The sequence below is a fragment of the Danio aesculapii genome, chromosome 8, assembly GCF_903798145.1.
Source record: "Danio aesculapii chromosome 8, fDanAes4.1, whole genome shotgun sequence".
Taxonomy (NCBI): domain Eukaryota; kingdom Metazoa; phylum Chordata; class Actinopteri; order Cypriniformes; family Danionidae; genus Danio; species Danio aesculapii.
In genome coordinates, this window is record NC_079442.1 from 50,378,987 (window position 1) to 50,404,349 (window position 25,363).

Below are 25,363 nucleotides of genomic sequence, written 5' to 3' on the forward strand. Positions count from 1 at the left end.
CACGCAGTTCTGCCAGAAGGCCGTGGGCCAGACTGGATCCACCCAGTGAGGACAGGAGCTTCTTCACAGTTTGCTGAGCGCGTTTGCGTACGGGCCACAGACGGGAGAGCAGCGGCATCACTGTGGCCTGATGGTACATCCTGAGGACAGCAGAGAGAACACTTTCAGTCAACACACATGAAGTAACGGTTTGGCTTAACAGTGAAAAACTTTACAATCTATATGATTGTGCACTGTCAAAAATATCAGTATCTTGTGATTTACACGTGTTTTCCATTTATTTACGGTTGTGAATTGCATTATGGGATGTTGATCTCTGCTCTGTCAACTTTGTGATGTTGAAAATTCAACTCTGCAGTTTAACAAAGTAACTTTTATTCACATTTTAGTCGTTTGAAATAATATAATGTAAGAAATAATATCTAGAGAAATAAGTGTGACATAACAGACAATGTGCTGGCAGTTTATTACAAGGTTTTTGTACCAACGCAGACAATATAGCACTTTAAACTATTCAAAATGTTCATAAAAGTCACTTTTTCCAACCTTTCAAGGTTAAAAGGTTGCTCTAAGAAAGATCAAGATATCATAATGCAATTTAAATCACAAACAGGGGAAAATAAATAAAAACATGAATCACAAAATATGGAAAACTGCTCATTTACGGATATTTTTAACAGTTTAGGATAAAAAAATATTCAAATATTTCATTAAAATGCACTCATTTTCTGTCTTTGATGTAACTTCTATCCTAGTTGAATGATAATATTCTCTGAAATTGTTTACTGTATTTGTCAGTGTGGTTATTAATAGCTACCTAAAAATGGTTATTCTTCAGCTGAAATAAAACACTTCGGTAGTTATACTTTAGCCAGAAAACGTTGCCTTTGGAATGAACTGAAATAAGGCAACTAAAAACAGTAAAAATACATGAAAATTAACTGTAATAACTGTGTTATGTCAAAATAACTTCAAGCTAAATAAAAAAAAACATGTAATGGTAGAGTGCAACAAAAATGACAACAATTACTAAAACTAAAATCAAAAAATTTATTCATAACTCAAGATATATAATGAATACATATTAAAACATTTAGTTGAATGATAATATTCTCTGAAATAGTTTACTGTATTTGTCAGTGTGGTTATTAATAGCTACCTAAAAATGGTTATTCTTCAGCTGAAACAAAACACTTCGGTATACTTTAGCCAAAAAACATTGCCTTTGGAATAAACTGAAATAAGGCAACTAAAAATGGTAAAAATACATGAAAATTAACAGTAATAACTGTGTTATGTCAAAATAATTTCAAGCTAGAGTGCAACAAAAATGATAACAATTACTAAAACTAAAATCAAAAAATTAATTCATAACTCAAGATATGAATGAATACATATTAAAACATATAGATAACACACCAAAAATAAAACTGAGACACTAAAGATGGATTAATGGTGCCTTTGCATTACACTAATAAATTACCTCTTAAAAATGATCTTATAAATAAAAGACTTCAGTGACTCACTGAGACTTGCTGTTGTTGAGTCTTTGTGGCTGATCCAGGAACAGTCTTTCACAGAGCAGTAGAACAGTGCAAAGGGCTGTGAGTAAAAGACAATCAGGGTTAAGAAAGCAGAAAATTTATTTTCAGCAAAAATATTTAATAAATATAAAAAGATGGTAAGTCATATTAAAAGAGTAAAGGTTTGATATATTAAATACTCTCCTATATTCTCCTAAACTACATATTCACCATGTCCTAACTACACACGATGAAGGGTACTTTTCTCCATGTTAAAACAAGTTTTTATCTCAACCATCTGCGAGAGCGATGCACAAAATATCCATTTTAGAAACAGTTACCATTTCTGAGACGTTGCAACTAAATACCATAGTCATATGGTTATGATCACCTCAGGTACAGATTATGTGTTTTATTCAGTGTTAAATGCTGCCAATGTTCATTTATATTGCATTATATCTGACATGTGTCACCATACTACTGAAAGCAGCAGCTGATGGTTCACCTCAGATCTTGACATTTAAATAACGAGCGAATGCTTTGAAAATGAAAGTCAGAACTGAGACTCAGTGCAAACCAACAACATCAGTCACTCATGTACTTTTAATAATGTTAAATAGGTTTAATACAGTTGATGTCAGAATTATTAGCCCTTATGAATTATTAATATATTTTTCCCCCAATTTCTGTTTAACTGAGAAGATTTGTTCAACACATTTCTAAACATAATAGTTTTAATAACTCATTTCTAATAACTGATTTATTTTCTCTTTGTCATGATGACAGTAAATAATATTTGACTAGATTTTCTTCAAGACACTTCTATACAGCTTAAAGTGACATTTAAAGGCTTAACTAGGTTATTTAGGCAAGTTAGGGTATTTAGGCAAGTCATTGTCATCTCCATCCACCGAATTGGCTCCATCACTGTCTCTCCACTCCACCAATAGCTGGTTTATGGTGAGAGCACTGGCACCGTTGTCCTGTGCCTGCCATCGCATCATCCAAGTGGAGCTGCACACTGTTGGTGCTGGAGTGGAAAACCCGGCAACCAGGCAACTACTGATACGTTTTGCGTAATGTTTCAAAGAGCTTTGTTGCGGCATGACTGTAGAAAATGAAACCATATCCGTGCTGTCTGGCCCGGTTTGGCACGGAATGGAACAGTTCTGCTTAAAGAACGATTCAGCACGATAATGGAAAAGCGGCTTAATATTTTTTGTAGCTATTATTTTTAAATCACACTGGCATTGGTGTAAATAGAAAGGCAAATATGTGCTTAAAGACAGTAACGGATGTAATCTTCACTCTCTCTAATTTCCAACTCGGGGCAACTACAACGGTTAGAAGAGTGTCGGTTATGTTAAAAATGCTGTAGATTAGGGTTTTTAAAATAATTTCAGCAAAATCTGAAAGTTGATTTCTGTACAAACATGGTACAACGTAGTGCATGATTTGCTAAAAGTTGTTAGTGGCTAGTAATAATATTGTAGAAGTAAAAATTTTAAAATGTAAATACTTGCAGAGATTTATAGAAATAAGGTGTTACATATTGATATTTTGATAGTTTGTAGTTGATAGTTGATAGTTTCCTACCTTGTTAAATCATTGCTGACAACTATTGTGAGAATTCATTAACATGATCAGTGTCTTCACATAGATGAACAGCATTAATTATTAATAATAACATATGATTAAAAGTAAATTGAGCAAATTTGCTATTTGAGAAGTGTGTTTCAAACTGGTAGCCCTTCACATTAATCAGTACCCAAGTAGCTCTCAGTTTTATAAAGGTTGGTGACCCCTGATTTAAATGTTTCTATCATATCACGTCGTGTTTGATGCAAACAAACCAATTGCTTATCACGGGAATCTTATCGCGTACACAGGCCAAGGCCACACTAGTGAATTCTCTGATATAATTGATAAACAGTGAGTTTCTGACCTTCTTCACTGGCCTGAGAGAGGAACTTCTCAGTGGTAAACAGAGGCTTCTTCTCATCCAGGATCAGGTTCCAGAAGGACGTCAGCTTCGCTTCTGAATGCAGATGAACAAAGACAAATGTCACAGAAAAGAAGACCTAAGGACGCGATAAGAGTCTCTGTGTGGATAATCATGAAGTAACTGCTAATATTAGGATAATCATGAAGTAACTGCTAATATTATTGTCTGTAGTGTCTAGGCCTAGTGTCTAGGCCGGTATCCTGGAGAGTTTATCTCCAACTTGCTTTAACACACCTGCCAGGAAGTTTCTAGTATATCTAGTAAGAGCTTAATTAGCTGGTTTAGGTGTGTTTGATTAGAGTTGGAGCTAAACTCTCCTGGACACCGGCCCTCCAGGACTAAGTTTGGACACCCCTGGTCTAGGGCATTGGAGATTAACTCTGTCTCATACTTTAACAAAACAATTATTACAAAAATGAATGTTTATTAATCATAAATGCGATCATATTTTAAACGTTAATATGTATTGAAAATTCTAAAACTTTGCTGAATATCTCTAAGCGAATTTACGTAAGCAGGACAGTCCAATAATATATGTATTGCAGAACAGACTCTAAATGGGGGTCTTCTTTATTTAGTGATCAGGACAAGTGTAGTTGTGAAGCTCACCAGACACAGAGTCCAGCACAGAGAGCCGACAGAGCAGCACAGATGCAGCCACGGCCTCAGAGAGCAGTGTATGCTGGGTATTCTGAGCTGCAGCTTTCTCCACCGTCTGGATGAGGAGAGGCAGGAAGTCTAAAGCCTGGCTGAGAGAGTCACCTGGACAAGATAGAAAACACTTTCATTTACTCAGGGTTCATAGACATTTAGTACTAAAATTCCCAGACTTTTCCAGGACTTTTAAATAAACTTTTGTTTTATGCAATGTCAACATATACGTGGTAAATTAAAAGAAAAACAGTGCACCTTCAAATATATTACCGCACGTCATAAAACACACAACAATCTATTGAGTTTAAATTTTATTTACTAATTTTAAATATCTTAAGTTTTAAATATTTTTATATCTATGTAAAATTGATTTAGATTACGCTTGGTCAGCCCTATTATTGTGAGAGCATGTTTTTGGCCAAGGACAGAAAAGAAGTAAAGACAATAAACCTACATTCAAGTATACAGATATTTGTTAAACTAATCTCCATGACTTTTCCAGGCCTGAAAAATGCCATGTCAAAATTCCATGACTTCCAAATCCATAAGACAACTATGGCTATTTCATGGCACGATCAATATAGATAAAAACAGTTACACTTTATTTTAGGTCAGATTAACTACAATGTACATACATTTAAAATAAGCATTGGTACAATTCACTTATTATCACCATACACTCACCGGCCACTTTATTAGGTACACCTGTCCAACTGCTCATTAACGCAACATTTCTAATCAGCCAATCACATGTCAGCAGCTCAATACATTTAGGCATGTAGACATGATCAAGACTTTCTGCTGCAGTTCAAACTGAGCATCAGAATGGGGAAGAAAGGTGATTTTAGTGACTCTGAATGTGGCATGGTTGTTGGTTCCAGACGTGCTAGTCTGGCTAAGAATAGGAAACTGAAGCTACCATTCGCACAGGCTCACCAAAATTGGACAATAGAAAATCGGAGAAACATTGCCTGGTCTGATGAGTCTCCATTTCTACATTCGGATGGTCAGGTCAGAATTTGGAGTCAACAACATGAAAGCATGGATCCATCCTGCTCTGTATCAACGGTTCAGGCTGGTGGTGGTGGTGTAATGGTGTGGGGGATATTTTCATGCCACACTTTGGGCCCATTAGTACCAATTAAACATGGTGTCAACACCACAGCCAACCTAAGTATTGTTGCTGATCATGCTCATCCCTTTATGACCACAGTGTACTCATTTTCTGATGGCTACTTCCAGCAGGATAACGCACCATGTCAACGCGTGAATCATCTCAGACTGGTTTCTTGATCATGACAATGAGTTCACTGTACTCAAATGGCCTCCACAGTCACCAGTTCTCAATCCAATAGAGCACTTTTGGGATGTTGTGGACGGGAGATTGGCATCATGGAGGTGCAGCCGACAAATCTGCAGCAATCGCGTGATGCTATCGTGTCAATGTGGAGCAAAATCTCTGAGAAATATTTCCAGTGCCTTGTTGAATCTCTGCCATGAAGGATTAATGCAGTTCTGAAGGCAAAAGTGGGTCCAGCCCGATACTAGTAAGGTGTACCTAATAAAATGGCCGGCAAGTGTATTTTGCAATTGTATTTTTAATTAACTTGCATGTAATCACATCTATAATTAACTTCTCTAACTACATTTATAATTACACTGTTAGCCTTTAACCCACCCATACCACCATATGTCTAACCATTATTCCAACTTAATAGCCACATAAGCCTTCTCGAAACAATATTTTTTTAAGTACATAGTAATTAATGTGACCTAAAATAAAATGTAACCATAAAAACACTACATAATATTTCTATAAACTTCGTAATTCAATAAAACAGGATATTAAAATAGACAAATACAATTTCTCGTTATATTAGTTTTTAATTATTATTATTTCATAGTATTGTCAAATTATTAATTGTGATGAAAGCATACAAAATATATCATAAAATATAATTAAAAATACATAAATCGCATCCAAAATATCATATTTGCCAAATATATTTGTGTACTGTGTATATTTTTGTGCATATAAATCGATGCCATTAACTATATTAAATACATTAGATATCATTTTTTTTATTCAATATAAATAACTTACTTTTTTTCCTGGAGTACACTTATAAAAACATCAATCAATCTGCTCTCAGTATAAAAGTAAAATCTTTTCTAGTAGTAGAAGCACACATTTAAAGATGAGTCAGATGCTTAATCAATGAGTCAAATAATAATCATCAATCGAATCCAAAAGAAAGGTTTGTATTTACATGTCTACATATTATTTAAGAATATATAAAATACTAAAAATGTATATATTGACATGTCTATTTATATGTATGCATAATTTGTAACAGATATAAACATTTAATTTATAAACATTTTCTCTTATTTATATACACAAGTACAAGTTTTAATTTTGGATGTGATTAATTGACAGCACTATTATAAAGCCATCAGAAGCGTCCCAGCAGCCTGACTGACCTTTAAAAGCGCCGATCATGGCCTGCAGGTACGCGTGGCGCACAGCGGATGTGGACGTCTTCAGGGTGAAGGCTTTTTTAAACCAGTCTCTCAACTCTGAGGGCACATCCAGCGTCAGGCGGCTCGTCCACTGAGACAACACCGACACCGCATGGACCAGCGTCCCCTCGTGGACTACAAACACAAACAAACAATCATTACCTATTGGACATTTATGCACATCTTCATGCTGCTCAAAATTTAGGATCGTTTTAGACTGTGTTCAATGAGCTTCCATTAGTTTCTAATCTATTAACTAACATCAACAAGAACTCATTTGTCACAGTATTTATCAGTCTCAGATAACGCTAGTTGATAAAAATACTTTCACATGCATTTACAACTATCAAGATGAATGGAAAGACTAACATGTAAAAAAAAATTTACTCTATTGTGTTTAATGTAACATATGTAACAATAGTTAAAAAATAACTTTACTGTACTCTTACTGCACGTTCACATCGACTCAGATACAATAATTAATATTAAAATATACAATATTTACACACAAAAAATGTATTAACAAATGCTGATATTGCCGTTGATATTTTAGACGTATTTTTCATTATTCGCTTATGTTAAAGAGCACATAGGTTACCCCTTTTATCATATTTAATATAAGTCTTTTGTGTCCCCAGAATGTGTCTGTAAAGTTTCAGCTCCAAACACCCATCAGATTATTTATTATAGCTGTCTGAAGTGTCTATATTACAGCTGGAAAAAAGGTTTTGCTGTTTTATTGTACTGGCCCTTTAAGGCTAGTCCTCCCCACCCACCATTTCCACGTGCCTGTCAGCAATCGCCGCCCTCGGCTGCCTCAGGAAGCAGATCTCACGTAACGTGTGTGAGAAATACTACAGTAAGAACTTTACCAATCAGTATTTGATGCATTTTTTTGTGGAGCTGCAACAATGAGTCACACACAATGTCATTACAAAGTCACACACAGCAAGGACACAAACACATAGCGCACACACATACACAAACGTAGCGCTGACATACACACACACATAGCTCAGACGCGGACACACACACTTAGCTCAGACACGCAGAACCACACACACACAGCTCAGACACGAAGACACACACACACACACACGAAGCTCAGACACGAAGACACACACACACAGAGAGAGAAAGAGAGAGAGAGAGAGAGAGAGAGAGAGAGAGAGAGAGAGAGAGAGAGAGAGAGAGAGAGAGAGAGAGAGAGAGAGAGCGAGCGAGCGCGTTAAGCTTTGCACTTGTTTTGCATGCATGTGACATGATACTGGTAATATCCATTGCTGTATGGATATCTCTTATATTAAAGTATATTAATAACCGGTCCGCGATTTAAGTGTCTTCTTTTATAATTGTTCTGACACGCGGTTGTGCTGATTAAGTGCATCTGAAGTGAATCGCTACACACATGCTCTGTTTTAAAACATTTAAAACTTGTGAAACTCACTCTTGATCACGTTTGATGATGATTGATGATCCTAGCGAACTGAACACACCTTTTATTCCCGGCTGCTTTGCGCTCGTCCTGTCTTGATGATATGGTTATACACGTGACTACCGGACATGTTAATGCGCGCAGCTGTCAATCAATATTGGTGGGCGGAGGGACTGCACTCCTACGTAAAGTTGCGGTCGATCTGAAAACCGCTCCAATTGGTCTACCGTTTTTATGTTGTTAAATTTGAAAAAAAAGGACTGGGTTTGTTTATATCACCCCAATATGACTGTCTATACACTATACTTACACATATGTCTGTCCAAACAGCTTGAAAAGTAGATTTTTCACCATAGGTGCCCTTTAACTAATGTTGACAAATGAAACCTTGATGTTGTTACGCAGATTGTTTAATACAAATGAAACCATATATTCAAGATCTCAAAAAGAAAAAAAAAGAAAATCACTGTAAGGTCTTAAATAGGAAGTAGAATTATAATTTTTTTTATAAAATATTGATATATAAAATATGGTTTATTTCAAGTTTATATTTCAATGTTATGGGCATTAAAGCTAACTAAACCTAAAATGTTACTAAAATAAAGCTTTAATAAAAAACAAATATTAAAAACATATATATTCCAAGTAGTTTTGCAGGAAAATATTGATTTAATTTGACTTAAAATGTACTTAAGTAACTAAAACTGAAATTTGTCGAATGTATTTTATATTTGTAGTAATCAGAAAACTAAAAATATGTCAATTAATTTCATGCAATTACGACATTCAAGCATGCATTTCTAATTCTCAAATAATAGAGCATACATGTTATATTTTAACTTTTAATTTTTCTAATCAGTTATTAGCTTTTCATCAACTCAAGAAATGCTCTAATCCTCGATGTTTAAACTGGTATAACGGGAGTAGAATAAAAGCAGTAGCATCTGACCTTCCTGCTGCAGATATGGGATGAACATTACAGCCACGCTGGAGCTCAGAGACTGAGAAGAAGAGCCAGAGACAGCGTGATGACTGCAGCTCCTGATTCCTGATTCACAAACAAACAACACAATCAACAACCAATCACAAAGACTTTCACCAGTTTAGAGCTACACAGAAGTGGTTATATTTGGACCTTATGCAATATGAGGGTTAATATAAAGTGCCACTGCATTAATGTTTTTCATGTATTCATGCATGCTTGCATATGATCAGAAGACTATTTACAATAAGTAAATGTTAAAACAAGGTAGAAAAAAACTCAAATAACACACTACCTGACAAAAGTCTTGTCGCCTATGTAAGTTTTAGGAACGCATAAGAACTTGACTTCTAGTTGATCATTTGGTATCAGAAATGGCTTATATGAAAGGCAAAGGCCTCTAGATTACGCTTAGTTTACCTAAATAAAATGCATGGATGTTTAATTATTTATTTAGGGCAGTACGGTCTGACTTTGTATAGGCAAAAGTCTTGTCCCTTCCCTTCCCTTGTCATTTATCTTCAATGCCTTCTCCATCTTACCCCAGACATGCTCAATAATGTTCATCTCTGGTGACTGGGCGGGCCAATCCTGGAGCACCTTGACCTTCTTTGCTTTCAGGGAACTTTGATGAGGAGGCTGAAGTATGAGCAGCGCTATCCTGCTGAAGAATTTGCCCTCTCCTGTGGTTTGTAATGTAATAGGCAGCACAAATGTCTTGATACCTCAGGCTGTTGATGTTACCATCCACTCTGCAGATCTCTTGCATCCCCCCATACTGAATGTAACCCCAAACCATGATTTTTCCTTCACCAAACTTGACTGATTTCTATGAGAATCTTAGGTCCATGCAGGTTCCAACAGGTCTTCTGCAGTATTAGTGATGATTGGGATGCAGTTCAACAGATGATTCATCAAAAAAAATCCACCTTCTGACACTTTTCCAAATGATCAACTAGAAGTTATTATTTGTTGCTTTTACAACTGGGATGCATGACAAGACTTTGTCAGGTAGTTTAGACTTAGAAGTGGTTGAAACTAAATGTATACGTGTGTGAGATTTTCATTTTCTAAAAATAAAATAATAAAAAAAAAGAGAAAGTGAAAAGCTATTTGTACTACATATTTAATATCTAACATGTTCAATAAAAACACTTTAGAGAGAAGTGGTTAAAAATAGATATAAAGAGAATAAAGTCTTTTTTTACTGACTCATTAACAGTTCCTCATGATGATTTTGAATTAAAATGGCTTAATACACCTCTAATTGCTCCCATTAGTTTTAGTGTAAAGGAATTGCTGTATAAAAAGGCCTATGGGCATATGAGAAAGAGGCAGAGAGACAGTATATTCACCCGAGAGGACGCTCATCTTCTGGGCCACAACCGTCAGCTTCCCCTCTGAGCCTGTGCAAAACATCAACAACAAACAAGGTAAATATCAATCTTTAAATGTCCCGTGAACTGCTTTGAAATGTGCATTATTATTCGAAGTTTGACGTAATCCCAACTGAAAAACTGAAAGTGGCTGGGACTGTTTCTCAGTGATGCATCAAGCGCTTCATTCACGCACTCTCATCCTTCCGACGGAGTTTATTCTTCCGTGGTGAATATTTTGAGTGCTGCGAATAGTTTGTAAAGCCTGGCTCACAGTGGTCAAAGTAATTAATTAAATTCATAAAGTGAAAATGATGAGCACAATGGATGACTTTGTCATTAGCCAAACAGTGAAAATGATTTAGCCTAATATAGGCTACTCTGACACTGTGAATATTTCACTGTCATTTTATTAAACAGACCGTGTTTTGACGCTGAAGCAAAAAGAGGACCTTGTTTTGAACACAGATAACTGACCAACAAAAAAAATACATTAAAATTAAGATACAAATGATACCAAATGAAATTCATTACAATAAGATCTTCAGACAAAAATAGATGAACAATGAACAACTGTGCGGGTGGATTATTTGCTTTGCTCCATGGAAAGTACGGATTTAATTAATGCTCCACAGTAATTGTTGTATCACAAACCTCTGTCATATATTTGCTACATGTTTAATACAAGTCATTATTTTAAAGGGTCACGAAACACCAGCTGTTGACAGTCATATACGTGTCCCACGCTGCTAAAAACAATATTAGGACATATATGTTTCACAAAACAACGAAAATTGGTTGTTTTTTGCGTTACTTCGAGCAAATGCGTTCTTCTGGTTTGAAATGAAGTTTTGAAGCTGCGTCACAGTGATTAGATACTTGTGTGTATTCCAGTGTGGAGAGCGGACATCTGTACCTGCGAGTGCATCGTGACGTCTCTGAGCGTGCAGCATTAATTCATGAGAAAGACTTGGTTCAAACCAATCAGCGCGCTCTATTGTGTATGAGGTGTAACTTCATTAATATGCATGATAGCTTCGAAAACTTTTTTTTTTTAAACCTGTTACAGTGTTCAGACGGCAGAGAGACGCCAGATTGTGTTGCCAAAACAAGGGCAAAAAGAATTGTTTGGAGACATGGGTTGTCAGTGTTGCGTTTATAAATGTGCCTAAACAAAGGTTTTGTTTTCATTTCCCCGCTTTGAGAGCGCAGCTGGACTCACGTGTTGACTACAGTGCACGCGACACGCCACAGAAATATGTTTGTAAGGAGCATTTTTACCCGAGAGTCTCTCATCTGGAAATGGTGAAATCTGGATTTGCCGCTCATCTCCTTTTAAAAAAGATGCGGCTCCAGTTGGTGTTGATTGTCCTGTCTCTACAGATTTGGTAAGTGTGTGATCAGTGCTCTTTGATTGTTTATTCAGATGGCAAAGTTAGTTGGTATCATCAGCAGTACTCTTTCAGTGTTTAAAGACATACTTTAGTCAAAATTATTTAGTTACTAAGTTTACAGTACGTTAATATCACTACAATATTATGGACTGAACGATCCGCTGTAAATGCAGCTCTCCAAGTGTAAACAACTAAACATCGCAATCAAACTATTACTGTCGTGTAGAATTTTCGCCGACTTTGTCACCGGATAGTCTATACACACATGACTTTCTGACGCTACCTACCGAGTGCATCTAAACTACCGAGAAATGCGGAAGCTTTTTTCTCCCATATGGCGTGCGGTATCAAACAGTCCATTAAAAATTCACACTTCCATCAGTTCCTGAATGAAAGTCAAAGTGCCAAACTGCAGTTGAAGTCGACAAATTAGGGATTTGGCAAATAATTTGATTACTAATGTCTATGTAAACACAGTCACTGTCTTTCTGCTCTCCGACACTCCCATTTTTGTCCAAAACCTTCCATCTTTCCCTTCCCCGACACTCCCACCTAAACAGAGCTGGACTCACCCACTTCCCTGACTTTTTTCAAACTAGAGGTGTGAAAACACCCTGCTGCAACGGGGGTTTCGTGGCTCTTTAAAGATTATGTCTGCATCGGATTTTTCCTCGGTGCTGATGTGCTTTCATTTTCTCCGTTTCACTCACGGCGAGATTAAGCGAGGGAGTGTTTAATAAGTAAAACTGGATTCAGACAGTTTAGTCTGCATCAAACCTGGAGGAAAATATCAGGCTTCGCTAAAAGGCTGGTTATTTTGTCAGCAATGAGGGTCAATAGTGATGGCCTATTTCAGATTTCAAAGAAAAATATTAATATTAAAAAAGGAAACATAAGCTGATCAAACACAACAGATCATATCAGTGTCTTAAGGAATGCTCAAATAATGTAGCCTAGTTTACAGCAAGCATCATGATTTTAGTTAGATTGTGCTGTCATATTCAGTAGGCCTACAGGTCTGTTATTTTCACTAAAGAAGATACATTTTTTGAGTTTATCACCTGAACTATAGAAACTGTATTATGTAATAAAAAAATAAAAAAATAAAAATAAAATAAAGAAACAGCTCAGTATTGGGATCGGATCTGTATCAGTCAATACTCAGAATTTTGGCATTGGTATTGGATTTAAAAAATGGTATCGATGCATCTCTACTGAAATTTGCATGCTTTTTAAAGAGCCCATATTATACATGAAATAGGGTCATATTTAGGTTTTAAGGGTCTCCAACAACAGTCTAATATGCATGCAAGGTCAAAAAACACTTTCATGGTCTTATAATCTGCATTTATTTTTACCTAATTATCCCAGCGACTCCCATATGAATCGTTCAGCGATTCATTTGTTCCCAAACCCCTCCTCAACGCGAAGCTAATCTGCGCTCATTGGACTGATGACACTGACAGCCTTCAGCGCGAGACAGAGTGAAATGCCCAGCACGTAATCAACAATATAAAAGTAGTCACAGTGCATACACGCTTTATAGTGTAAGGTGTGGATTTTGGCTGCCAGTGGGTGAATGTAAATACAGACGATGCACTTAAAAAAAACAGATGACAAACTATTTTATTGAGCAAAAACTCCAAGAACTGGCGAGGAGCACGTCACCCTCTACCTGCTCTTTTCACACAGACGCACACACAAACACCTCCTCCTCCTCCTTGGAAGACACAGCACCAATAGAGAGGGGGACGCCCGCGACACCTCCCTCACCACCCGCGTCCTGAGTTATATCTGCGACACCCCACGTCCTCACTTTGCTAACGGGTCACTTTTGTTTTCACTTTCGGGTTGAGGGCGAGGTGATCGTCTTTAACCTAGAGCGGCAGTTCAGCTTGCTGAACCGGCCCTGCGCAACACACACACACACACAACCCTCACCATTCGCCTAGACTAGAGCGACAGTTCAGCTTGCTGGGTGCAATTTAGACAGCTCCCTTGAACCTGAGCTGAACTATTTTGAAACTTGACCGTTGCATGCGTGTAGGAACAGCTGACGATCCGTAAACAAAGCGGCACGCGTCACGTTTTCAACGTGGCTTTACACGCGATACGAGAGATAACCTGATACAGTACACGCAGTTACAAGTAACAATACACAACTAAATACATCATTTGCAAGCTAGAGTAAACAAGGCAACAGTTTTAATCGCACGTACTTACACTTGTGAAATGGGGGAAGAAACTGATTCATGATCCACTGATCCATGTTCTGACAGTCTTTACTGATCCTTCCTTTAACAAACCGATGAAGTCTTCTTTGTAAGCATGTAGTTTCCAGAATGTTATAATGCTGAGCTTTCATCTTTGGGTAGGCTGTCGATAGTATCCATCTGCACAGCCTGACTTCATTCCACCGGTGTCTGTGTGTGTCTCTGTGTGTGTGTGCGCGTGTGTGGGGCTTTTTTTCTGTGTTAGTGGGCGGGGCTGCAGGTTTCAAATCTCCCGGGTTTGCGCGTGCAACTACTTGTGTTTCGTAGCTGCGTCATCGCGAAACACCTAATAACTCGTTATCAAGACGACTCGTTTGAAGCACTATGAGTCGACTCTTTTATAGATGAATCAATAGTTTTAAACACTGTACACTTACAGATTTAAGCCTTAGCTGGATATTTCACTTCACTTAGAGCTGTGTTACACACTACATGGAAGGGCATTTTCAAAAACCCATAATATGGGCTCTTTAAAGTACACTTGTTTGCACTATCATAATAAATACATAACTTTAATTACTACTGACTTTAATATAGTACATACATGGCATAAAAGGACCGTCAAATTAAGTGCTACTGATCACATTAATGACTCTTCCAGTGGTATAAATAGCATTGGCAGCTGACCTGCAAGGATGTTGAAGAGGTGTTTGGCGAGGTCCTGGACGGCGCTTGGGTCACTGCACTGCTGGGTCAAATTCTGCAGCGTCGTCACCGCCTGCTCCATCAGCTCTGGGTTATTAGCCTTCAGCTGACCTGAAACACACAGACACCACATTAAACCTGCTCACACACAAACATCTTAGATGAACATCCTGAGAACACTCACTGGAGATGCCCTTCCCGATGTCCAGCGCGTACTGACTCAGATCCAGAGTGAGAGACGCCAACATGGAGGAGATTGCTGGAGGAGACAGCACAACACAAACAACATCAGCTAAACATGACAGCCAACAGAATCTAATACTAAAAAACAATAGCTATGTTTCCATCCACCTATTTTTATGCACATTTTGCATTTGCGCATAAAAAAACGGCTGATGGAAACGCCATGATGCGCATACATTTTTTAAAATGTGCACAAAATGACTCCTAGGGGGTCGCTCAGGTGTTGCTAGGGTGTTCTGAGTGGTTACTAAGGCATTGCTAGGCTGGTGCTAAGGTGTTCTAGGTCGTTGCTAAGGCATTGCTAGGTCATTGCTAAGGTGTTGAGTGGTTGCTAGGGTGTTTTAGGTGGTTACTAAGGTGTTGCTAGGCAGTTGCTAAGGTGTTCCAAGTGGTTGCTAAGGTGTTGCTAGGCGAATGCTAAGGTGTTCCGAGTGGTTGCTGGCAGTTGCTAACATAAATTACCATGGTTCTATTATGAATTAGTACGTTGCTAGCATGTTCCTAGCATAAATTAGCATGTTGATAGCATAAAATTTGAATTTATTAGCATGTTGCTATTATGATTAGTATGTTTGTTAGTATGTTTATAGTATGTATTAGTATGTTGATAGTATGTCCAATTTAAAGTCAATGGCAGTTTTATTTACAATGGAAGTCTATGGGACAGTTGCCAAAGTGCCGTAAGTGGTTGCTAGGGTGTGGCTAGTAAGTTTAAGGGTCATCAGTGATTGGCAGATTGGTAGTCTGAGTTAAATGAACCCAACCTTAAGTCTATATGACAGTCCGGCGCAAAGTTATGAGATCACAAAGTTTGGTCCAATGTTAAGTCAATGGGATTTTTCCACATTTTCCAGGTCAGTTTTTGGAAAACCGTAAGTCGGATCCGTTGGAAAAGATATAGCAACCCGAGTCAGACTAGTTTGGAGGTTTGGTGTTAGTTTGGAGGTTGTAGTATGAACTGTCTAGGAGAAGATGCATTTAGAAATTAGTCTCAGAAGAAGAAGACGGAAGAATAATAAGTTTATGTAGTATAGCAGTATGTTGGCTTTCTCAAGCCACCATAATAAATATTGTATCTATTTGAGCTTTTCTATAAATCAAAAGCAATCATCAGGGGAAAGCCAGAAATATGAAATATTTTCTTGAAGACTACATCACATATAATTGTCCATTTCTAAACAGTATTCATGGTTATTAAAGATCTCTTACTTAAAATAGAACAAGCACCTTAAAAAATGAAATAAAACAATACAATTTGTATATAATAAATACATTGTGAATAAACATTCGATCGTCAGTGGATTGTCAGAAATAAACAGTTGAAAAATGCAACGTTTGTTATTATTAGAATTATAATATTTATATTTAAGCTGCAAGCAGCGATGAAAGAGACCTAGCACTCGGGGCTCACCGCCACTCGGTGGCCTGATAAATATAAAAACCCTGATAATGTCAGCTATCTGTGTCATTCCTACTTATGCCAGCAGGTGGTGCTATGCCTGTGAATGAATATTCACATGTAGATGTCTTCAGTATTGTACTATAATCAAAGGTGTGGAATTTGTGGAGTTATAACAGCTTGCTTTTCCATGGCGAAACACTGAGGTTTGTCAGACGCCTTTCAACAAAAACTCTGGATCTTCACAATCTATCATCGCTAGAGCTTTCAGATAACACACCCAAATTTGGTGCTGATACAATAAAGTTTGTACGAGTAATTTCCTGTTGCCATTAGGTGGCGCTATGACTGTAACTGGACACTGGCATGTAAATGTGTTCAGGGCAGTACCCTTTTTGAATGAGTGAATTTTGAAGTAGATCAGAAATCGCATGGCTGAGTTATAACAACTTCCTGTTTCGTGGTGAAACATCAAAGTTTGAGGCCACCAGACAGGCTCTTTGATGAAAACTCTAGCTCTTTGCAATTTAACATCGACATGGTCTTTAGATGACAATTCCCAAATGCCTAAATTTTGGTGTTGATCTGATAAAATCCCTAGGAGGAGGGACAACACCTGAAATAGGCAAGAACGGCACTTATTCGTCAGAGGAAGGTAAAAATATCTGGCTTCATATTGAGTTTGAGATTTTGCTTCAAGAGACTTTTTGTAGGTTTGATGTCAGGAACTACGTCATGTTAAATTCACTGAAGATTTTAAAACTAATTGTTTTTTATTATTTTTATAATTTATAATAATGATTTTTATAACCATTCAAGATTTTTTCAATCAAACTTTGATGCATCACTTGCTTATGTTCATATCTCTGACAGTTCTAACTATTAAAGGTAAATATTAATGACAACAGAACATGAGTTGCTCTACAATTATATTTTTTATTATGGCAAGAATAAAAGCAACAAAAAAAAAATACTGACTGTCTGGCTAGTTTCTGTCCTCTACTTATAAGCTGAAAAGGCAATAATGGTGCAACATTCCTGACCATTATCACCAAGAAAGCCTAGAAATTGGGCATCAGTACATTGTAAACTGATATGTTCAAATATTCCTTTCCAGTTAGACATAATTTGTCACTTAATTTTAGTTTGTGGCTATTAAATTGTTTTAAATTCTAAATTGTGATATATACATCAGTGTAAAACCTATATGTAATATTAAAACCACCTGGGTCTCCACTTTGGCCTCTTTTTTGATTTAACAAACTCATCCCTCAGGTTTTTCCAAACTTTTACAAAAACTTTCCTCCTTTCCCACTGCTGTTGCAATTTCTAGCAAAGAATTCAATCTCTGTGATGATCACGCATTGACGGATCATAAAGATGTCTGTACAGTCGTACCTGTTTCAGACTAAATCTCTTCAAAGCGTTTCATATTCAGCTCAAATCAAACGCGGTGCCTCTTGAACTGTTTAACAGTTTCAAAAAATTTCATGAGCTCCGCCAGCCAAAATCATGCCGCGCAAACCAAAAGTGAATGTCCGCAAACTTAGCGATGATGTCACATTCTCAGCGCGCACTGAGTTCAGTAACAGAAAGCTGATTGGCTATTGCATGTTGGTCTCATTTGTAGTTGTAATACTGCAAATCACAATTGGACTAGTGCAGTGTTTCCCAACCCTGTTCCTGAGGGCACACCAACAGTCCACATTTTCAACCTCTCCCTAATCAAACACACCGGAATCATCTTATCATAACATCAGAAGAGACTCCAAAACCTGGAGTTAATGGGTCAGATAATGGAGACATCCAAAATATGTTCTGTTGGTGTGCCTCCAGGAACAGGGTTGGGAAACAATGGACTAGTGAAACAAAGAACTACAACACCACAAAAACCAAGCAGCAACAACAACAAAAAGAATTTAAATGGCCATTAGATGTAGCGTTAGATGGACATCGGAAAAATAAGCCCTGTGCAAAAATATTTACGACCTAGAATAGTGAATTTAAGACTTTTTAAGACCTAAAAATTAGATTTTAAATTTTTAGACTTTTTAAGACCCCGCGGAAACCCTGGATGTGTGTGCCATTTTTCGTATGTGTGCGTGAAACGTAGCTTGGGGGCCAATCAGAGTTTTGGAGCATGTTTAGACCCCCAAAAATGCGATTCATTCTAGAGAATAATAATAGTAAAAAACAAAGCAATTACAATACGCACAGTAAGTGCTCGGCCCCTAATAACATTATTATTATAATTACAACTAAAAGCAAAAAATAAGTTCTACTTGAAATGAATTGAGCATTAAACTAAATAGTTAATCTAAGAACATGGAACATGTTTAACAAAGCCACCTTAAATAGTGTTGGCAAACCTTCATTTTATTTCTGACAGATAGATGAAAGAACAACAAAGTTATTTAACATTCACAATTAGATATGTACATTTTTAATTCACTATATTAAAATAAACAGATAAAGTATAGTATTTCAATTCAATCTAAAGATGACATCAGTTTGACTCACTCTGCATGCAGTTTTCAGGGCTGCGCAGAAGAGCTTTCTGTAATGTGGGCAGAAGCTGCTCCTTAAACTCAGCGTGAGACATGTGGCGAAGAATAGAACCGCTCTTTTCCTGAAAACACACACTCAACTTCAGCTTTACAATGCTAAGACTTTACATTAATTCATTTAGCAGATGCTTTTACAAACAATCGAATTACAAATGAGAATTAAAAAGCACTTCAGTCATCGGAGAACACCAAAATACAGATGCCACAACATGTCTAAAGTCAGTTTAGCAGGGTTTATTATTATTATTGAACAGCAATAGCATGATTCTCACCAGTATGTGCTGAAGTGGTTTAGTTTTACTCATCAGCACCGTCTTCATGTAGAGATCCAGGAGAGCTGCCTGAAACACAACAACGATGCTATTGTTAACGCCAAGTAAAGCTATAAAAATAATGTTTCGTTAAGGTGTTACTACACGTTCATGTAGTAAGTCATCTTAATTAACTACAGGCACTTATAGCTTCGTTTCCACTGACTGGTACGGTACGGTACGGTTTGGTAAGGGTCACCTTTATCAGGCTTGCGATCCACTAACAAGGGTACCCTTTTGGTGGACATGGTGTATGACAGAAAGTTTCAGTCGACGTCATTCTCGCTCGAGGAAATGTCTACAGTAAAGCTGTACAGGTCACTTACATATCATACGAGAAGCACTTCTCATAAAACAGATGCTTTACACACATAAATACTTGAGTAGAAATGTTTATTATTAACTTTTCTATGAATATGATTTGATTATAACTGCAGATCAAAGACAGTGCGAAACAGCCTACTGTAACGTCTGTAATTATATTAAATAACTAAATAAATGAACATATATAAACACATACAGCCCCTTACAGTCTCCGATATGTTACCAACTACAGAAGAACTACATATAGCAGACATTTCGTCAGTATTTAGGTTCAAAACAACACAAAATATTGCCTACAGTCAGTGAAAACCTCTCATCTGTGTCTGTAATCTTCAGCAGCACATGTAGCCTCTGTTAGACAATAATTCTGTCATTCCCAGTTCATATTAGTCCAAAAGGTGAAGATAATAAGTTAGTTATACATGGCATTTTGTTCATGTTTGCTGAAAAATAATGTGCTCCTTTTTTTCCGGCTTCTCCTTTGTTTCTTCGCGCTTCACTCTCGCGTTTGTCAGTGTCTGACAGGATCGGGTTTCAAAAGCACGTCAATAATCAAGCGCAGGTTATTATCATCAGCTCAAGAAGTTTGTTATTTCAGATATAATGTTAGACGCGCGCGAGCGCAAGGAAGAAAGCGAAACCGCTCGCGCCTCAGACTGGCTCGTAAAAAACTACGGGGCACAGGGTAAATCTGCTCTCCTTCTTGGCTTTGTGGCTGTTCATCAAGACGACGACAAGGTTTGTTTGAGCCCGGGTCGACCATGGCTCGTTATTATATGTATTTATAATTCCGCTGTAATCTCTCGCTGTGTATTTTAAACATGGCGGGGTTTTTGTTTTCATTCTGGCTTGTTGCATAAGCGAATGACGTATCCCTGTAAACCAATACCGTTCAGCTGCGGGTGTGGCTCCGCCTTTTGGTACCCTTTCTCGTGTTTGGTACCCTTTCGAAAGGGTGCCGAAAAAGTGGTACGGTACGGTACTCCACTCAGTGGAAACGGGCAATTAGTATATGTTTAGGGTTAGGCTGAGGGTTATGTTTGGGGTTAGTTGCATGCAATTATGCATAACTATAGTAAATGCACAGCCCACGTGTAACAACGATGAAGTGCTACCTGTTTCGGTCAACTCATAAAATCATTTTTAAATTTCAATCATATTGAAAAAAAATTGTATTAATTACTAATTACAATTATGCGGAGAAATTAAAATAACCATAATAAAATATTAATATTAATAATAAAGCTTTCATACATTTGTAAATTGGTTTTGTAACTTGACTAAAATGACATAACATTTCCAAAATAAAAGAAAATTCAGCTAGTTGTCAAGAAATCTTTCATTCACATTTAGTCAAGTGTACTAAAATAATTAAAATAAAAAATAAAAAACATTAACATCAAAACACATTTTTTACACCAAAAACACTGACAAAAACTGAACAAAATTATTCCATAATTAAATTATGAACTATTTCAATCTTTTAAAGGGTCACGAAACATCAAAACACTTGTTTTGAGATGATGACAGTCATATATGTGTCCCACGCTGCTAAAAACACTACTAGGACACATATATCACTAAAAAGTGAAAATTGGTTGTTTTTGCTTATTCTGAGCAATTCGTTCTTCCAGTTTGAAACGAATTTTAAGTCACAGTGATTAGATACTTGTGTGTATTCCAGTGTGGAGAGTGGACGTCTGTACCTGCGAGTGCATCGTGACGTCTCTGAGTGTGCAGCATTAATTCATGAGAAAGACTTGGTTCAACCCAATCAGCGCGCTCTATTGTGTATGAGGTGTAACTTCATTAATATGCATGATAGCTTCGAAGACTTTTTTTTTAACCTATTACAGTGTTCAGACGGCAGAGAGACGCCACATTTTGTTGCCAAAACAAGTTGAAGAATTGTTTGGAGACATGGGTTGTCAGTGTTACGTTTATAAATGTGCCGCAACAAAGGTTTTGTTTTCATTTCCCCGCTTTGAGAGCGCAGCTGGACTCACGTGTGGATTACAGTGCACACGACACGCCACAGAAATACATCTGTAAGGAACATTTTTACCCGAGAGTCTCTCATCTAGAAATGGTGAAATCCTGATTTGCCGCTCATCTCCTTTTAAGAAAGACGTGGCTCCAATTGGTGTTGATTGTCCTGTCTCTACAGATTTGGTAAGTGTGTGATCAGTGCTCTTTGATTGTTTATTCAGATGGCAAAGTTAGTTGGTATCGTCAGCAGTACTCTTTCAGTGTTTAAAGACATACTTTAGTCAAAATTATTTAGTTACTAAGTTTACAGTACGTTAATATCACTACAATATTATGGACTGAAAGATCCGCTGTAAATGCAGCTCTCCAAGTGTAAACATGCAAACACCACAATCAAACTATTACTGTCGTGTAGGATTTTCGCCGCATTTTGTAACAGGATAATCTATACACACACGGCTTTCTGACGCTACCTACCGAGTGCATCTAAGTTACAGAGCGGAGGCTTTTTTCTCATTCATCATGCGGTATCAAACAGTCCATTAAAACGGTCCATTAAAACTGCAGTTCCTTATTTGCAATATCTGGTTTGTCATGGGGGGCATGCATAAAATGTTCCTGAATAAAAGTGAAAGTGCCAAACTGCAGTTAAAGTCGACAAATTAATGATTTGGCAAATAATTTGATTACTAATGTCTATGTAAACACAATCACTGTCTTTCTCCCCTGCGTCTGTGTTTGTTTTGCCTCTGTGAAAATCAGCATGTGCCCAAACGGAAACTCCCATTTTTATCCAAAACCTTCCATCTTTCCCTCCCCCGACACTCCCACCTAAACACAGCTAGACACACCCACTTCCCTGACTTTTTCTAAACTAGAGGTGTGAAAACACCCTGTTGTTACGGGGATTTCGTGGCCCTTTAACAAACTTCTACAGCATCTCAATGACACACACACAAACATAAATACAGCAGCAGTGTAGTCAACAGATTTCTCACCTTGTGTTTGTTGACGGTGGCAATGTCTCTCTGTGCGGTGCAGAAATCAACACACATCCCCAGCAGAGGAACAAACACACAACTCTGATCCAGACTCAAAACAGTGCTCATGTACTGATCCACCAGACCCGGGTTCTGTACAAACACACACACACACGTCATATAACACTGAAGAGCGCACATTATAAACTTATTGGTGAAGATTATTTCACCTGAGCATCTCTTACATTTGCAGAGACAGAAGTACAGCTATAGAGAAAATCAAGACCGCTGGAAATTTCTTTGTTTTCCTGGATTTATGACTTAAAGTTTTGTAACGTTTGCTTTATTCTGTAAACTACTGCTGATGGTTCTTCCTGCACTGTTAAAAAAGTTGACCCAACTTTAAATTGGAATGCAACTTGCTGAAAAGTATTGTAGATGTCTCAATTAAAAAATTGCATCAAGTGTAGTACTAAAGTTGAGTAGACTCTAACAAAGCTGTGCAGCACGTTGCCTTACAATTTTAAGTTGAGTCAACTATATCAAAAGATGATATTTTTAAATATAAAAGTAACGTTATTCTGTTATCTCATAATATTTGAGTGCTTTTCTGCTTTTCCCTGAACAGCACAACACATCAGACTGAATGAGCTCAGCTTCACCTCCTTCCACAGCTTGTTGAAGTGTTTGTTGATTGACTTGAGTGCGTTCCCTGAGGCTCCGCCCACTGCCTCTGCCAGCAGCAAACTCTGAACCTCCACCTGATTGGAGGAGACAGAAAAGAAAAACATGATGGGATGGACCGCAGGTAAAGCTCATAAAAGACAAAAAGGTAGAGAACACTGGCTAAACTAAAACCTTGACTAACAATCTAGGCATAAGAAGATTCACAGATTTGCTCTGTGCATTATTTAAAATATAAATAAATAAATAATGCGATGCATCGGTTTAAAAAAATGTACATTGGACACAAGTTGCTATTTAAATTGCAATGCGTCATTCCTAACATACACTCACCTGCCACTTTATTAGGTATACTTCACCTGTCCATTAATGTAAATTTCTAATCAGCCAATCACATGGCAGCAAGTTAATGCATTTAGGCATGTAGACATGGTCAAGACGACCTGCTGCAGTTCAAAGCGAGCATCAGAATGGAGAAGAAAGATGATTTAAGTGAGTTTTAATGTGGCATGGTTGTTGGTGCCAGATGGGCTGGTCTGAGTATTTCAGAAACTGCTGATCTACTGGGATTTTCACGCACAACCATCTCTAGGGTTTACAGAGAATGGTCCAAAAAAGAGAAAATATCCAGTGAGTGGCGGTTCTGTGGGCGCAAATGCCTTGTTGATGTCAGAGATCAGAGGAGAATAGCCAGACTGATTTCAGCTGATAGAAAAGCAACAGTAACTCAAATAACCACTCGTTACAACCGAGGTCTGCAGAAGAGCATCTCTGAACACACAACACGTCCAGCCTTGAGGCGGATGGGCTACAGCAGCAGAAGACCACACCGGGTGCCACTCCTGTCAGCTAAGAACAGGAAACTGGAAACTGAGGCTACAATTCACACAGGCTCACCAAAACTGGACAATAGAAGATTGGAGAAACGTTGCCTGGTCTGATGAGTCTCCATTTCTGCTGCCACATTCGGATGCTAGGTGTCAACAACATGAAAGCATGGATCCATCCTGCCTTGTATCAACGGTTCAGGCTGGTGGTGGTGGTGTAATGGTGTGGGGGATATTTTCTTGCCACTCTTTGGGCTCATTAGTACCAATTGAGCATCGTGTCAACGTCACAGCCTACCTGAGTATTGTTGCTGACCATATCCATTCCTTTATGACCACAGTGTACTCATCTTCTGATGGCTACTTCCAGCAGGATAACGCACCATGTCATAATGCACGAATCATCTCAGACTGGTTTCTTGGACATGACAAACAGTTCACTGTACTCAGCTGACAAATCTGCAGCAACTGCGTGATGCTATCATGTCAATATGGAGCAAAATCTCTGAGGAATATTTCCAGTACCTTGTTAAATCTCTGCCAGGAAGGATTAAGGCAGTTCTGAAGGCAAAAGCGGGTCCAACCCGGTACTAGTAAAGTGTAACTGCTTCATGTGTAACTTGATGTTTCGTATTGTTGTGCATGTATCGTAGGCTATGCATTGAGATGTGTATCTTATCGCCTGAGTTTTGAGATGCACATCCCTAAAACAATGCAATTGTCTTTGTGATCACTCAAAAGCACTGACCAGTTTCTTCCAGTTGGCTCCTTCTCTCTTGTCTGCGGTGGGAAAGACGAAGCGGACTATCAGACAGGTCCAGGGCAGAGCGCAGCATGCTCCAGACGCCGAACTCTTCCTGCACACAATTCATGACAATCCATTTACAACTCCATGATTTACCACAACACAAACGGTGCTCATTCTAATCAGCCATATTAAATAAACGTCCTTCAGATTTGCTTTATGTTTACATTGTCTCTCTTTATATGTAATTTAATTTCATGTCTCGTGAAAATAAAGTTCTTGAGATGTTACTATCAGTATGTTAGATTTTAGGATATCTATAAGCAAGTGTGCTACAAATGAGTAACAAAATTTGCATGCAGAAGATACAAACCTAATTTAAACATACAAAATTTGTAGTTTGTCATTTCTGTCTAAATGGATTAATGATTTTTATTCACATCACCTCATACTCTAGTTTCTCATCAAATCTTGACCAATCAAA

General features: G+C 37.7%; 1 protein-coding gene across 1 annotated transcript in view; it reads right to left on the reverse strand.

The window, feature by feature from the left end:
* Nucleotides 1–25,363, reverse strand: part of gcn1 (GCN1 activator of EIF2AK4) — a 105,226-nt gene that overhangs the window by 66,557 nt on the left and 13,306 nt on the right. Inside the window, exons 5-18 of the mRNA XM_056463217.1 lie at nt 24,883–24,991; nt 23,286–23,384; nt 22,642–22,776; nt 19,292–19,360; nt 18,973–19,081; nt 14,995–15,069; nt 14,793–14,921; nt 10,478–10,528; nt 9,090–9,188; nt 6,667–6,840; nt 4,138–4,290; nt 3,469–3,561; nt 1,527–1,602; nt 1–140 (exon numbers count right to left, since the gene is read on the reverse strand). The exon at nt 1–140 is cut by the window's left edge and continues 20 nt beyond it. Coding sequence (XP_056319192.1) covers nt 1–140; nt 1,527–1,602; nt 3,469–3,561; nt 4,138–4,290; nt 6,667–6,840; nt 9,090–9,188; nt 10,478–10,528; nt 14,793–14,921; nt 14,995–15,069; nt 18,973–19,081; nt 19,292–19,360; nt 22,642–22,776; nt 23,286–23,384; nt 24,883–24,991 — 1,511 coding nt within the window. The remainder of the gene's footprint in view (nt 141–1,526; nt 1,603–3,468; nt 3,562–4,137; nt 4,291–6,666; nt 6,841–9,089; nt 9,189–10,477; nt 10,529–14,792; nt 14,922–14,994; nt 15,070–18,972; nt 19,082–19,291; nt 19,361–22,641; nt 22,777–23,285; nt 23,385–24,882; nt 24,992–25,363) is intronic.